At 31.5% G+C, this 17,400-nt stretch overlaps 1 protein-coding gene across 1 annotated transcript; it reads left to right on the top strand.

The window, feature by feature from the left end:
- The first annotated feature begins 1,575 nt into the window (after positions 1-1,575).
- LOC123895997 lies at positions 1,576-2,151 on the top strand. Its single transcript, XM_045946457.1, has one exon. The coding sequence runs from the start codon at positions 1,576-1,578 to the stop codon at positions 2,149-2,151; it is 576 nt and encodes a 191-aa protein (XP_045802413.1).
- The last annotated feature ends 15,249 nt before the right edge of the window (positions 2,152-17,400 follow it).

Below are 17,400 nucleotides of genomic sequence, written 5' to 3'. Positions count from 1 at the left end.
ACCACTCGTTGGAAATCTTAGGGTGTCAAGATTACAAATATAATTTTTGTTTTGATGGTTAACTATACAATTGGTTCAGTTTGACCAAATAATGGGTACTGGTATAGAAACAGAGCAGAAACTTTTCTCAAACTTGTAGGTAGATTTTATCATACTATACTTAATGAAATTTAACAATTTCGGTGTCAATCCTGTAGTAAATCTTGTCTTCTTTACACCGGATTAAAAATTATTTGCATAGGACTTATATTCAGAGAGCTATACTAAATTTACCACATGTAGCTCTACACGAATTTTCACATAAATCTTTATTCTTTTCCTAACACTGATTTTATTTCGGTTTATATAAACCAATTTTTTTTCCATGTTTAACAATTTCGGTTCGTAAAAACCAAATTTTGTATTCCAATTTTTTCAAATTTTGAAGGGCAAAATGAGATTTTAGGGGGGTATAAAAGAAAGCATGGGGTCGGAAGAGAAATCATCATCTAAATGATCTCAATCCGTCTCTATATTATTCAAATTTGTAACAATACACTACTGAAATCATGCTTTTGTCACCACACTCATTTTCAAGTGCGCTCTACGAGTTTACCAAAATACTATTGTCTGCTACTTAAATAGCGGATAACCTTCAAAGACATCCTATCAAATTATATCATCTGCTACTTTAGTAGCGGACGACATTTACAAAATTTATAAAAAAAATTCCATTTTTATAACGTCCGCTACTTAAGTAACATAAAGATAAAAATGAAAACGCGTAGGACGCGAGAAGTAAATAGGGCAGCAAAATAAATCTGTTGATAATATAAGGGGGACAAATTGAGAAATTAGCTACAGAAATATGGCAATGGGAAAGAGAGAGTTTCTACGGTTTGGTAGGGTTGATGGGCAATAATTTTTGGGTCAAAATTCAAAATCGTGAGGAAAGATTGGGCTTGGCAAGTCTACTTTTGGAATTTTTTTTATCTACCCCAACAATCTTCCATCTACCCCAACATTTTTTCCAATATTCTCATTCTACCCTTATCAAATTTAAATATATTTTATTATTTTTCACTTTGTTAGTTTGTAACTTTTTTGGTACACTGTTTACACCCATCACCCAGTGTTCCGGTACTTTTTTTTTTATTTTTTTATTTTTTTTTTTAGGTTTGTTAAATTTACCGGAACTCTTTTTCAAAGTGTTCCGATTTGTTAAATTTCTAGTTTATTACCGGAACACTTTTCAAAATCGTTCCGGTATTACAATTTTCCAGAATCGGTTGTGTGGTATACTGGAACACTCTTTTAAGTGTTCCGGTATACAAAAGGTGTTCCGGTATATAACAAAGCGTTCCGGTATACATAAACATGTTGTGTTGTATACCGGAACACTTTTCAAAGTATTCCGGTATACAAAGAGTGTTCCGGTATACAAAAAAGTGTTCCGGTATACAAAAAAAGTGTTCCGGTAGTTACATGCGTGTTCCAGTATGTTGAACAAGTTGTAAAAACTGTTCCGGTACATTACAAGTGTTCCGGTATAGCAGTTTTATTGATTTTATTTTTCTTTATTTTTTTTAAACAGATATGGCTCAAATCGGCAATATAAGTCAAATATTAGTAGATACTACAAATGTTTTTACAACTGATCAAAAATTTGCTACACCGGATGTTGTTCTCACATGGGCTCGAGATGTTGGAGATGCCAACAAAGTCAGTATTATCATTACTCGGTCAGATAAAAAGAACGGAATAAGAGGTAGAAATGACAAGTTGGTTTTAGGTTGTGATAAAGGTGAAAAGTATGACTCTTCAGAAAGTTCCACGACAACTGCATCAAAAAAATGTAACTGTCCATTTAAAATTAGAGCTGCACCTTCAACAGATGGTTCAGGATTGAAAGTTCAGGTTATTCATGGAGTTCACAACCACGGGCTACCTGACCAATATCATGGTCATCCTCGCAAGGCACGTTTAACCGCTGATGAAAACAAACATGTTCAAGATTTGACAAAGCGTAAAGTAGCACCAAGACACATTGTTTTAGATTTGAAAGATCAAAATCCAGAGTCTGTTGTTGATGCCACACTTGTATATAGGAAACGACACATGATGCAAATACAGGAAAGAGGCTCCAGAACAGAGCTGCAACACTTGCTGTAGTTGTTAGATGATGCAAAATATGTCAGCTGGAATAGAAGAAAAGATGATGGCTCCGATGTTTTGAGTGATATTTTTTGGGCGCATCCAGATTCAATCAAGTTGTTGAACTTGTTTCCCATTGTTTTGGTTATGGACTGCACATACAAAACTAATAAATATAGACAGCCACTGCTTGAAATTACTGGCATAACGTCAACTAACATGACATTTGCTGTTGGATTTGCTTACATGGAATCTGAGAAGACAGACAATTATCATTGGGCGTTAGGTAAGTTGAAGGAATTGTTTAATAAGCAAGATATATTTCCTAAAGTAATTTTGACTAACAGGGAGTTTGCTTTGATTAATGCAATTAATTCCCACATACTACTAATATGCTTTGTACGTAGCACATAATCAAAAATGTGAATGCGAGATGCACCATGCATATACCTAAGGATATGCGACAGAAGGTGAAAAATTTGTGGAGAGATGTTGTTGAAAGTCCGGATGAGGTGGAGTATCAGCAACGGTTGAATGCGTTTCAGCAAGCATGTGTTAATTCAAGCAAGTTTGTCGAATATGTCAATAACACCTGGTTGGCCACTCACAAAGAACAATTTGTTGAAGCATGGACCAATCGAGTGATGCATTTAGGAAACACAACGACTAATAGGTACAATTTTTTTATTTTAAAATTGTAATTATATTTTTCTTTTTTTGGCGTTTAATTGACTATTATTTGCAATTTGATATTTAGAGTTGAGTCTGCACATTGGAAACTGAAGCAAATGTTGGAACACTTGAAAAAAGAGTCTCGGTATGAATATTCATACCGGAATACTTAAACGAAAGTGTTCCGGTATGAATCACTTTAAAAAAGAGTTCCGGTTTGTTATTCATACTTACTCTCTCGATTTCCTCTTTCACAACACCGGAACACTTTTTTGAGATGTGAGTGGAAAATGAATTTTTTTTTACGGTTTTACTTTATATATGAGGGCATTTTCGTCATTAAAAAATTTGTGTTGGGGTAGAAATTTTTTTTTTCCTACTTTTGAATGAAGCCCAAACTTCCGTTTTTGCCCCTAAACCTAAATTTTGGGAAAAAAAAATTCCGCTTGCGTTTAATTTCGGAAATATTATTTTGAAAATTTCCTTTTATAGAGACGGGATGTGTATCACTTCTTCATCTTCTTCATTACTCAATCAAAATCTCTCTCAAAGAAGCTTATTTGCGTTTTTCCTTGGAGTGGTGGACTAAAATCAACATTAAAGAATTGACAAAGACACTCTGGCACACGTTTATATATGAAAATTAGGTTGTAGGTTCGTAAACATAAAGCACCTTCGGACACACGTTTATATCGGAAAATATTTTCCAAAATTTCACCTTAGAAAAATCCGAAAATACGTTCCGAAATTCCTCTTAATTACCTGCAATTGTTTTGCAGGTTTTGTATCTGCTCCATGGTTATATTTTAAAGAAAAAAAATCCTAAACTACACTTAACTATAAAATAAAACTTATTTGTATGACAAAGAATGGGAGGAGCAAATTTTTACTTGGAGTGAAGTAATATCATGAATTTGTACTTTGAGTGAGGAGGAACAAATGTGAGAAGTTAGAAGGAGATGAAGAGGAACGAAAACACGTTTTTGTGTATAAAAAGTATTTTTTCGGGAAAAAATTTACGACATAAATGTGTGTATTTTTAATTAAAAACTTCACAAAATCCATTATATGAAACAATCCACTAAAATTTGTAGACTTCTGAATATCAAGAGACATTTTATAAATCGTGAGAAATCTCGATTGAATACAGACATATTTTATTGCCTTAAAAAAATCTTAAATATCTTAATTAAATACTCCATCTGTTCCATATTATAAGCAAACAAAATATTTTCATACTTATTAAGAAAAGTAAAATATAATAATTTGAAGTATATATGTTTTTTTTTTGTACAATAATTTGAAGTATGTTATTAGGTGACATGAATATTTCTTTTACATATGACTATGTATAATTGGACATGGTGGAAATTAATTGATTCAATAATATAAATCAGAAATAGGAAATGTTAGAATTAAATTGATTGATAAACCCTAGAGCTTATCATGTTAATCATTACGAACTAAAATATAATTATAAACGGAAGCGTATATGAGTTTATTATAGCTAATAGATTGAAGGTCACCGGGTATGTGATCTTCCAACTGTAGAATTCCTTATGGGCTCATTGAATCTCCTCCAATGGGGATGAAGAGAAAACCTCATGAGCCGCCGTTTTCACATTGTATTTACAGTTGGGGACCATAACCCTTAGTTTTCAATATTCTAATTTGGCCCCTCATCAAATTAGATATTGACTTATGGTATCTACACAGTAATTACCTTTCATGATATTTATGCTTTTAGCCATAAACTTATTATTAATTAGACCACTGATGCTTTGGCTAATTACATAATGGTCCTAACACAAGTAATATTACTATTGTGACCCAAAAAACCCTAACAATCTCCCACTGGTCACATTTGTAATTATACACATGTGTTAGACTTTATGAGCTCAAAATTCGCCATTATATTCCTTAAGCATATCCAAATTTTATCTCGTCCATTAGTCATGCCAATATATAGAATCAAGGTGATTTTCATTATATCAATCATAACTAAACCCATCAATGATCACCAATATTGACACAACTAAATGACATAGATCCATCATGAAATATGTAGCATGAAAATCACATTAAGTTGGTCTGTATATGTCGATTTTCAACTGGTCCTCCTTAATCCTTAGTGAGATCACACCATAACCAAAGTCAGAGTGTAAAAATACCAAAACTTTATTTCTGCAGAAAATAATTCTTAAGTCTTACTTAAACTGAAGCATGTCTATATCATAAAAGCATTAAAAATAACAAACTCCCACTAGAACTGAATATTACTTAATGACTTGACACTCATACGAGCAATATGCTCATGAATCCTTTTGGGTGGAAAACTTTAGTAAGCGGATCCACAATATGGAGTTTGTACTTATATGCTCTTTTTTTTGTACTTATATGCTCTATAGACAACTATTCACTCTGAACTTAATCTTTAATAACAAGAATTCTATATGTTTGATTTTGTCGAGTTCTTGTTGTTATTGAAAATAGAACTACTGATTTATTGTCACAAATAACTTTAGTGGCCTTTTAATTCCTTATTCACTATGTGCATCCCTGTGACAAAGTTCTATAATCAGAAGCCTCATGATATATTATCTTTGCATCCAACAAAATTGGAGTCAGTATACCAAATGATCTCAAAATGATCTGACCTCCAATATGAGTATGTAATCTTTTGTTCTCTTTAAATATCGTATGACCCATTTGGCTGCTTTCCAATGGTCTATCTTAAATTTCTTAGATGTTTGCCCAACATCCCAAAATTTGTACGCAATAGCTCAACGCATACAGAACTGAATATACATTAGACTCCCTACTACTTATGCATTCTGTATTTACTTTTCTTTAAAGTTATTCATAGGGTACTGTTTGAGACTAAACTTGTCTCCCTTAGCCACATGGCTTATTGTCTTGTCATCGATATATAAACCCAAGAAAATATATTTGCTCCCATATAACTCATGGTATATCCAATTATCAACCAAATTCACCTAAAAACTAAACGAGATGATCACTTGATGAATTTTGAAATACCATAGTTGAGATACGTGCTTGAGTTCATAGTTAGATTTATTAAATTTGCAAACCATATACTTTGAATATTTTGAAACAAAAATTTTCGGCTGCACCATATACATTGTTTCGTCAATGTTACCATTTAGAAATGTTGTCTTTAGATCCATCAGATGTAACTCAAGTTCTAAATGCATCACCAATGTCATAACATGCCTAAAAGAGTCTTTCGAAGAAACCAAAAAGAAAGTCTCTTTATAATCAATGCATTCTTTATGTGTAAATCCCTTTGTGACAAGACAAACTTTTTTTTCCTCTCCACATTGCCTTTCGAATCCCTCTTGGTCTTAAATATCCATTTAAGACCAATGAGTTTCACACCTTATGTCATTGTCATTTATGAAATTTATCATTTTATTCATGGCATCAATCCACATTTGAGAGTTAGAACTTTCCATTGCTTGATGAAACTAGATTAGAGCATCATCCATCATTTCAATGTTAAAAGAAATGCAATATAGTAATTTGGTATTGTATTTCTCTTTTCTCTCATGGATCATCTGAATGACACATGTTCTTGAGGTTTAAGAGTTTGTTTTTCTGGAACAATTTCTTGTATAGGGAGTTAAATACATGTGGGAATATCAATATATTCCTCTTCAAAACAAAGTCCATAACCATATCTCCCCCCGCAAACTCGACATCCTCAAAGAACCGGCATTTCCTTATTCAAAAAACCAAACTTAATTGTGGGACCATAAAACGTGTACCCATAGATCTTTTAAAGTATCCCATAAAATAGCAACTTATGGTCCTCAAGTCCAGTTTATTTTTATTTGGCTTATAAGGCCCTTCTTTAACTGAACAACCCCAAATTTGCAAATGCTTTAGACTACTAGACTTTTGTCTATCCAAAGTTTGTAAGGAATTTTTGTAGTTGCTATAGTTGGAACCCCATTAAGGATATATGCTACAGTTTTAAGTGGAAATAAATATTGGACGTTCTTCACCTAAATTTTTAAATTTACTATAGTATTCAACACCATGGTTAAACTTAACTCTTGATTCTTTAGTCGAGTTGATTCTCAACTTCAGCCCGAATAAAAATTGAACAAGTCCAACGACTTTCTTGTTTCATGAATGAGATAAATAATGCCATATAGAAAATCGTCTTTGAACATTATAAATATTGTTTACCATTCCAAACAGCCGAAAAGAATGACACACAAATATCAATATTTATAAGTTCAAGGACATCTGAAGTCTTATTGACCTCATATCTCCTTTATTGGTTTGTTTTCCCTTTTCTGTAAAACCTGAGTCTGAGATTTCATTTAACACAAGTCTCTTTATTCTCCATTTGGAGATGTTACCCAATCTCTTGTATCAAATGTACCTGAATTTTCATTAATTAAATAAGCAATTGTGTCAAATTGAGCAAAGATTATTGTAACCAAAACCAAAAATTGGAATTAAATAATTTTGAATTTTGAAACAATTTATATTTTCATTCCCAAAGAAAGGAAAAAAAAAATCAATGAGGTTCAAAATAGAAATAGAAATTAAATTTCGATTTGAAAACAATACAAAAATAGTTTCATCAAAATTCAAATAAAATTTAATCTTTATTAATAATCTAAATTTTCCAATTGCCTCAACTTGAACTGTTTTGTCGTGAACCACATATAGATGTATCTTTCAACAACACTTAGTTGCCGACAATTCATAAAACCTTACATAGGCACACTGTTGTTAGTTGTGACACCGAAATCTATCCAACATGTGTGTCTACATACCAAAGTTAAATCAACCTCAAAACAAACCAGATTAAGAAATATACATTCCCTTAACATGTCATGTTTGACAGTTAAAGTAATATTTCTTTACCCTTTAGTTCCACAAAAGAAACAACTATCGTTATCTGATTTAAATTATTTATGTTGTTGTTCCTTTTAAGACACTGTATCTGCAGTTTATCCTTATACTTTATTAAATTAAGGTTTCCCAAAAGCGTATGTATATCAGACTTTTCATTCTTGAGATACCTCTTTTCAAAATTCTTTAATGAAAACTGTTACCGTATTTATCTTTTTAGATACTCTGCCCTAGAATGTTTCCATAGTGGCCTTTCTTATGATCATTGAACATATGCAATTTGACCTCTCCCACCTTCCAATTTCCCTCTTTTGTTTAGAGGTACTCATCCGTACGAGGTGAGGGAGAATCAGTCCTTAACGCAACGTCGAGATCCATACTTGAAGAACTATCAAAAGATTTACTTTCTAGAACTTGAAGTTTGAGCCATTTAACTAAATTGACATTGGAAGTAACTTCAACATGTCATTCATAACCGAAGAGAGAACAAAAATCAAGCAAAATATGCTCAAGTAAACCTCAAAATAAAAGTAATTTTAAATTCAAATAAAGGTAAACCCAATTACAAGATATCGAGAATCCATTAACATGCTATCTTTGGACAAAATATTAACTTTTCAGTGATACCTTGGCGTAGTAATCAAATTCCGATAATAAGAACATGTTAAATAACAAATTTTCCTTTGGGCCAATTTATTATTCACACGTAAAACTGAATAATTATTACGCGTTTATCACCACATGTGCATTTATAATTCTGTAAAATAGTTACCTTCCTTTAGGACGGTTAAATAGAGAAATGCTAAAGTGCACGAGGCACTGTTGTCGTGCAAGTTGCACGATATGTTTCATTTACCTTGTCTATTTGGTTTTCTATTCTAATTTCAATTAATTCATAATGATTTTAACCACTAGTGCATTAATTAATATAGAATTATTATGTATTGAACCCACTTTGGTTGGTCCGGTAATAATAGCTTCTCCTTAAGGTTTCAAGTTCGATTATCTCTAATGTCAATTTGAATGAACTAATTTAACTTCTTAAAAAAATATAGAATTATTAAATCATCAAATTAAATTACTCATTGACGGTGGTTCGGAGTTAGTTAAGGTATCCAACGATAATCATCACTAGACCAACTAATGATTGGTGATCCGATTTTAATTATAAGTAAAAAATTACTTTTAAAATTTATCGAATAATTAATAAATCTAATCTATAATTATTAGTTATTTGGCCAATGTAAAAAGTTATTTTCTGTTTAGATATGAAATCAGAGAATATGAACAAAGTTATTTTTTTCTTAAAATAATTATTTTTGTGCACTAGTCCCCTTGTTATATTTTTGTTAGACTAATAATTACTGTAATAATGTACGCACATGCACGTTGACAAACAAATACTAATATACCTGCACCGAATTTATATACAAAAGACCATGTCGTGCAGTTCGTCGCTGGGTGCCGTCGTGCCATATAGTACGGCTCGGTTAAATATTCACATAATTTACAAGCACACAACGTTTTATATTTTAAAATAAATTAATCTCCACAAAAAAGATCACTTTGACAACGTTATGCTTCAATCAACTTATTTCAAAATATATTCTTAAACCGTCAATTATTTGAATTTAAAAATTACTTAACCAAAATTGTGACCAAATTTGCATAACTTGCAATTTCCATAACATAAGTTTGAATTTATACGAAACACCTTTTCAAAATATTGATTCATATATGCTTCTTGTTCCAATCAATTTATTTATTAAAATAACATTAAACTGTACGCAAAAAAAAAAATTGTGTTGGAACAAGATTTCTTATAGCACAATTCAAAACAGACATTCTGAACAGAAACAGAATCAAAGCTGTATATCCATTTAGATTAAGTCCAAGCTTAGCACATTGTATGTATAAATCCAAACCTCACTCACCTCAACACAAAACTAAACAAAAACAAATTGCAAGCCATATATAAGGTTAAAGTAATTGAACCGAATGAGAATTGGAACCGAAAACCAATTCAATTGTTTCCAGAGACAAACCCACTTGGGTTGGTGCATTGGTATTGGCTTGGGACCTGAGAGTGAGAGTGTGCTCCTCTTGAGGTCTGAGGTTCGATTCTCTCTGACGCCAATTTAGGTGGGCTAATTTAACTTCTTCAAAAAAAAAAATTGTTTCCAGAGACAGAACATATAATTAAAATATATATAGTTAACATGGAACCCATATTGAAACATATGATTTACAAAGCAATTAACCTTATAATTGAAACCAAAGACTGAAATCCACAAAATCATGATTATAGACCAGAACCTTACAAATTCGTAATCAAAAAAATTGGAAACCGGAACTGTATATAGATACATGCCTATAAAATTAAATAGGCAGAAGAAGTTATTTTCTTAATCATGAATTCATAATAACTCGGAATATCAATGAATATATGATACACAAACCAAAACCAAATTCATATTATACTTTAACTTATAAACCTTATAAACCGAAACCAGCTTGAGAATATTTATTTAAAATATGCTGAAACATGATTACACATCGCAAAACCAGTTTGTGTGTTGTTATTCAATTTATACCTGTTAGTTTGATGCATGCAACATCACACACACACACACACAGAAGTTGTAGATGACGCTTTTTGAGTTATGGGATTTTTAGGCACTGTCATTGACAGCTTGAAGAGACTCTTGAGTCTTGAATCAACATGCCACCAGATTTCATGGCATTCATTTAATTCCATTCAACAAAATTTAATTATAGCATTCATTTAATTCCATTTAACAAAAATTATAGCAAGAATCAAATCAAAATAGGAAATAAAAGTAGAATTAATCCAAATTTTGAACAATTAAAGTAAAATGGATATATGTCTAACTTTGATAAGCATATTTTATATTAATAAGAAGTACAAGGAGTACTTAAATTCTAACTCTATTTTATGATGATGTTGTCATCTATAGCTTGTTTTGAGCCTTAACAAAGTCAATGTCTTCATAGTATATTGGGCTTGGAGCTAAAGGAACTGTCTTCAACTCTTCAACTGATGGCTTGCTTTCAATCCCATTGTGTATTGGATTTGGAGCCTTAGGAACCGTCCTCAACTCTCCAATATTACCATTGTGTATTGGGTCTGGAGCGTTTGGAACTGTTCTCAACTCTCCAATGTAACCATTGTGTATTGGATTTGGAGCTTTAGGAACTACCCTCAACTCTCCGATATTGCCATTGTGTATTGGGTCTGGAGCGTTTGGAACTGTCCTAAACTCACCGAAGTAACCATTGTGTATTGGATTTGGAGCTTTAGGAACCACCCTCAACTCTCCGATGTTGCCATTATGTATTGGGTATGGAGCGTTTGGAACTGTCCTAAACTCTCCGAAGTAACCATTGTGTATTGGATTTGGAGCCTTAGGAACCGTCCTCAACTCTCCGATATTGCCATTGTGTATTGGGTCTGGAGCGTTTGGAACTGTTCTCAACTCCTCGAAGTAACCATTGTGTATTGGATTTGGAGCCTTAGGAACCGTCCTCAACTCTCCAATGTTACCATTGTGTATTGGGTCTGGAGCGTTTGGAACTGCCCTCAACTCCTTAAAGTAACCATTGTGTATTGGATTTGGAGCTTTAGGAACCACCCTAAACTCTCCGATGTTGCCATTGTGTATTGGGTCTGGAGCGTTTGGAACTGTCCTAAACTCTCCGAAGTAACCATTGTGTATTGGATTTGGAGCTTTAGGAACCACCCTCAACTCTTCGATGTTGGCATTGTGTATTGGGTCTGGAGCGTTTGGAACTGTCCTAAACTCTCCGAAGTAACCATTGTGTATTGGATTTGGAGCTTTAGGAACCACCCTCAATTCTCCGATGTTGCCATTGTGTATTGGGTCTGGAGCGTTTGGAACTGTTCTCAACTCCTCGAAGTAACCATTGTGTATTGGATTTGGAGCCTTAGGAACCGTCCTCAACTCTCCAATGTTACCATTGTGTATTGGGTCTGGAGCGTTTGGAACTGTCCTCAACTCCTTAAAGTAACCATTGTGTATTGGATTTGAAGCTTTAAGAACCACCCTCAACTCTCCGATGTTGCCATTGTGTATTGGGTCTGGAGCGTTTGGAACTGTCCTAAACTCTCCGAAGTAACCATTGTGTATTGGATTTGGAGCCTTAGGAACCGTCCTCAACTCTCCGATGTTGCCATTGTGTATTGGGTCTGGAGCGTTTGGAACTGTCCTCAACTCTCCGAAGTAACCGTTGTGTATTGGATTTGGAGCTTTAGGAACCGTCCTAAACTCTTCAATATTACCATTGTGTATTGGATCTGGAGCGTTTGGAACTGTTCTCAACTCTCTGATCAATGGTGATCCTTCTCTACCAACCTTCAAAATAGATTTATATATTTAAAATTAGACAATATCTTCAAAAACTGATTTCAATTTAGAATGTCGAATATATAAAAAAAAAATTATGTGAATATTTAAATGGAAAATCTTTGTAATGTCATTTTCATTTGTCAGATTTGAAAGAATAAATAATCATGTACTATATTAATTGATTAATATATATACAATTCTATAATAGTGTGGCAAACCTTCCTATTGCGAATCTCATTAAGACTTTTTCCATTAGTATCAACACATGCATATTTAGAACTACAACCTGCAAGTAAACAATCAATTATTTATTATTAATGAAAACACAAAATACTCAATAAACACAAGTTCATATCTTGCACCAAAAATATATACGAAATTTTTGTTCCAACAGGAAAAAATACTTCTCCAAATTAACATTTTTTTAGTACTTGTGTAAATTTTTAGAAAGATTCTAATAGTACTAGCTATTTTCTATTTACTAACATGAAAAAAGGATACCGTAAGAAACAGGAATAACACAAAGCAAAATATAAATCAAGGTTGTTTTTAAAATAAAAAACGAAAACAGTGATAAAAGGTTCTATTTATTATATGAATATTTATTGTCTAGAAACTACACACTAACATGAATGAAATAATACTGTAAAAAAACATGAATAAAAAAAAAAGCAAAATATAAATCAATGTTGTTTTTAAGATAAAACTAAAAGAAACTAAAAGAGTGAAAAAAATATTCTATTTATTATATGAATGTTTACGGTCTAAAAACTAAGTACTAACATTTTTTTTACGGTCTAAAAACTAAGTACTAACATGAATGAAACAATATTGTAAAAAAAAACTAAAATAGTGAGAAAGCAGGTTCTATATATTACTCCCGTTTCTTTTTATCTATCGTTTTAAAAGGAAAAAAAAAAAAAGACCAAATTAAGAAAGTGTGTTTTTGCACCGTATTCCTATTGTACCCTAATTTTAATTCATTGCACACACTTTGTCTTTCCAATAAATTTAATATATTATGTAAAAAAAACAAATTTAATATGTTATTTACAAAAAAAAAAACTTTAGTTTTCCAAATATATAACATTAATTAGTTTTATTGAAAGGCGGCTATAATAGACAAAATATAACCTTAAATTATCAAAACGACGAATAATTTAAAACATATTTTTTTTCTTCTAAAAAAACAAATAAAAAGGAATGGAGGGAGCATAGTATATGATTAAATGTTTATAACTTAAAAATTATGTACTAACATGAAAGAAACAATATTGTAAAAAAACATGAATAAAACAAAGCAAAATATAAATCAATGTTTTTAAATAAAAAAATTGACAAAAGGAGTATAGAAATAAAATATTAACAAACCATAAGTCTCCCCTATAAGAAGCAGGGAAATAAGAACAAATATAAAGACTGAGGTAGGAAAGAATTTTGACGCCATTGGAGAGAAGTCAAATTCTCAAATTCTGATGGTGAATAAGGCTAATGCATTGCACATATTTATAGTTTAGGAATCAATGTGTAAATTGAATCACGATGCAGATTTGGAAAGAAAATATCACCGTATATTCTATTATATTATATTTTTTTATGGAATTTTCAAATTCTCTATTCTATTATATTTTTTATGAAATTTTCCATTTTATTATATAAAATACTATAATATAATTTTTTTTTGATCAATATAATTTCTCTACTTCCTTTTATAATTTTTTATTTCTTATAATATCTTTTGATCGATACATTTTTTTTTTATCGATACATTCTATTCTATATTTCCTTATATAATTTCATTAATATTATTTCTTTATATAGTAATATATTTGGCACATCTCCGGGGGACCAGGATTGTTGCACCATAATGATTACTAAGGAATGTTATTTAATGCACTTATTTACTAAATTTTATATTGGTTAAGTAGTTTATTGGCTAAAAGTTCATTTCGAATAAGTGGAAGATTGGGGTTCTAACCCTAGTCTGCATATAAAATGAAACATCCCTACGAATTGATCTATGCTCACGAAGACAAATAAAAAATATTTTTTTTATAATAACAAAATATTCTATTATATAACATAATATATCATATTAGTAAAAAAATAATAATACATAATATAATACAATCCATCAATATAAATAGTATATATTTTTATAATATATATATATATATATATATATATATATATATAATTCTTTTTTTTTGTTTACAATGAACTAGGAGTCGAACGCATGACCCATAACGTACTACCAAAATCCCTCACACTAGACACAACCTAGTGGCTTATGGCCCCGTTTTGATTAACTTATTTTTGAGCTTATGCAAATAGCTTATGCAATTTTTTTGTATTATTATAAGTTTGTCAAGGTAATTTATGATAAAATAGCTTATAAAATATACAATTTTCACTAGTGTGAACTTATAAAATAACATAAAATGGGGCCTATATATATATATATATATATATATATATATAGACTCCATATATTTTTAAACAAACTACATATATATTTTTTTGAACAAGACAAAATGAAATATATTAACACAAACAACCTCCCCAACACAAGACGTATCGAGGTATACTACAAAAGTTTACAAAAAATCAGAAAGTCAAAATATTTTATTTTTTCTGACAGAAATTTTATTTTATTTTCTAACTAGTTATGCACGGATCCATTAGATTTTATTCAATATTTAAGTTTAGCATTATAATAATGTAAACATTTATTTAAAATAAAATATTTAAAAACTTATTATAAAATAATGTTAAAATATAAATGAAACTATTGTACTCTTTCTTGTAAAATTTATTAAATTTGTTTAATTAAAGCTATTATTCCGTGTATATTTTTTAATAATTTATAATTAATATGTTTTGATTATTCGAATTTTTATTTAGAAGATATCAAAGAGTTTATAAATTTAAATTATTGTTTTTTATAAACATATGTCCCGACGTGTATGATTTTAGTAATAAATTATAATTATCAATAAAAAATATTTATCCAATTTCTATTATGTACCAATGATAAATATTTGTCCTTTTTTTATATATTTATCATCGTTGAGAATTAATTCTTCTGTTGCTTAAAAAAAAAATTGTGAATGCACGGGCCTTTCTTGATATTTAAGTTTGATAATAGGCTAAAGTATACAATTTATTTAAAATAAAGTATTTAGAAATATGTTATAAAATATTTTTAAAATATAAGTGAAACTATTGTACAGTTCCATGTAATTTTTTAAAATACCCATCACTTTCGAGGACAGAAAAAGCAAACATGCTATTGTTAATTTTATTTTATTAGAGATGTTTTGAACCAGGATGGAGATTGGGATGTGAGATTTCTTAGTGAGAACCTTTCGAATGACATTGTAAGTCAAGTGATTGCCCTTCCGGCCCTTACCGACGTTGATGACCCTGACACTTTAGGACAATTTTCAGCGGCCTCATGACCCGATTCACGTAATTCAGAATTACTATATGGACATTGATGATTGTACATTTCGACGTCTTCTTCAGATCCCTCAACAAAAGGAGACAATCTATAGTGATGGTGCTTGCAAGGAAAATAACGACATTTCACGGTATTAATGCCTTTTTCGCAATTCAGATGGGAGGTGGATGAAAGGTTATACTAAGAAGATTGGATCATGCGATTATTTTCACGCAGAAATGTGGGGTCTATATCTGGGCTTGAATATGGCTTGGAGAGATCATATTTTGTATCTCATTGTTAAGAGTGACTCAAAACTATTGATTGACATGATTACGGGAAATTGCACTATTAGAGGGGTGACTCCCATTTTGGTTAGGCGTATTCGCAATCTTTTGGCTTTGGATTGGCAAGTCCAAGTTCGTCACACATGGCGGGAGGGCAACATAAATTGACTTGCTAATTAGAGCATTTCAATGAGTTCTTTTAGTTGTTCTATAGTGGAGTCTCCTCCTAGTAATTTATGTATATTGCTTTTTAATGATTTATCTGGCGCTTGCATGTCTAGAAATGTTAACTCTTTAGTTTTGTTTTTTCGTTGGGCTTAGGCACTCTATTGTATCAAAAAAAAATTCCTATTAATTAGTTCCCTATAGGACAATGTACAGCTGCATAAGACTTAAGACCCACATTGGCAATTGGCATCACTAGGAGCGATGCATGCCACCCACTGTGCACCTCAAGATGAAGTCACACAATGCAAAGAGCGAGGCAATGACCATTTTCGCAGATTTTGTGGGAGAACGGGGGTGTCACAAAATTCTCTAGAAAGTAAACAACACTGCAACTAAGGGCACATGAAGCAAAGGCAGCCCAGCAAAGACCCTCATCGTGGACCATAGAGCTTACCTTAGCAAGATGTGCCTTTGAATAGAGCGAAAGTGTTCCGGCGTCTCTCATGAATGTCTAGAATAGTAGCCAAGTCTTGATTTGGAGCACTTGCGAGAGTTTAAGAACTATTATTGGAGTAGAGAAAAGGAACGAAAGACAGGAGTAGAAACTTGGTAGAAAAACATGGAAATTAAGAAAGTTTGAGATAAAGCTTGATGTTCATCATCAACTCATCATTTTTCTAATCTTCAACAAATAGCTTAGGTGAGTTCCTTTAGGTTTAGTATTACTTTATTTAAGTTTTGGCCAAATTAATTAGTGGTTTAATTACGTATATAGGGATTGCGTATGATGAGTTATTTTAAACTGATGTAATGAATTAGGAATGAAGGAATGAGATGTTCTTAAAATGGTTTAGGCTCGAAAATTTGCAAAAAAGCTGGTTTTTCAAAGTCGTGACTCGACTCATGATGTCCCTCTCGATGCATGAAACGAGTCATGCACCCAAAAGCATGCTAAAACTGAATTTTGAAGCCCTGACTCAAGTCATGAGTCTCTCTGACTCGAGTCACATAGCTTTTCTGAGAAAAAACATGCTGTACAAAAGCAAGTCATGCCATCCCTTTGGATATGTGACTTGAGTGATAGTGCATATGAGTGATAAAAATCCAAGTTTTAAGTCCTAAATGATTACTAATAAGTTTACAAAATGTTTATGACTTCCAATCATGATTCTAACATTATATACACTTTTTTAAAAAGAACGTTAGATACGCCTAAAATCTTTTTCTTGTTGAGTATTCATAACTTGGAATTAAGTGAACATGACCCTTCCAACTATGTGTAATTATAGATATGTTACATACATGGGAAATATAGTTTAGCTTTCTCGATAATTAACCGATCGATAAGCATAGAATTAGAATGGACTTGTAAGCTCAATTAAGGCAAATCCTCTGTTTAGAGCTTATGTATGTGAGA

This window comes from Trifolium pratense, linkage group LG7, assembly GCF_020283565.1.
Source record: "Trifolium pratense cultivar HEN17-A07 linkage group LG7, ARS_RC_1.1, whole genome shotgun sequence".
NCBI classification, from domain to species: domain Eukaryota; kingdom Viridiplantae; phylum Streptophyta; class Magnoliopsida; order Fabales; family Fabaceae; genus Trifolium; species Trifolium pratense.
Note: the sequence above shows the minus strand (reverse complement) of the source record. Positions and strands in the feature narration are given on the sequence as shown.

Bases quoted from the DNA above. Each gene is read 5' to 3' on its own strand.
- LOC123895997 (XM_045946457.1), top strand. From the start codon at position 1,576: ATGGCTCAAATCGGCAATATAAGTCAAATATTAGTAGATACTACAAAT.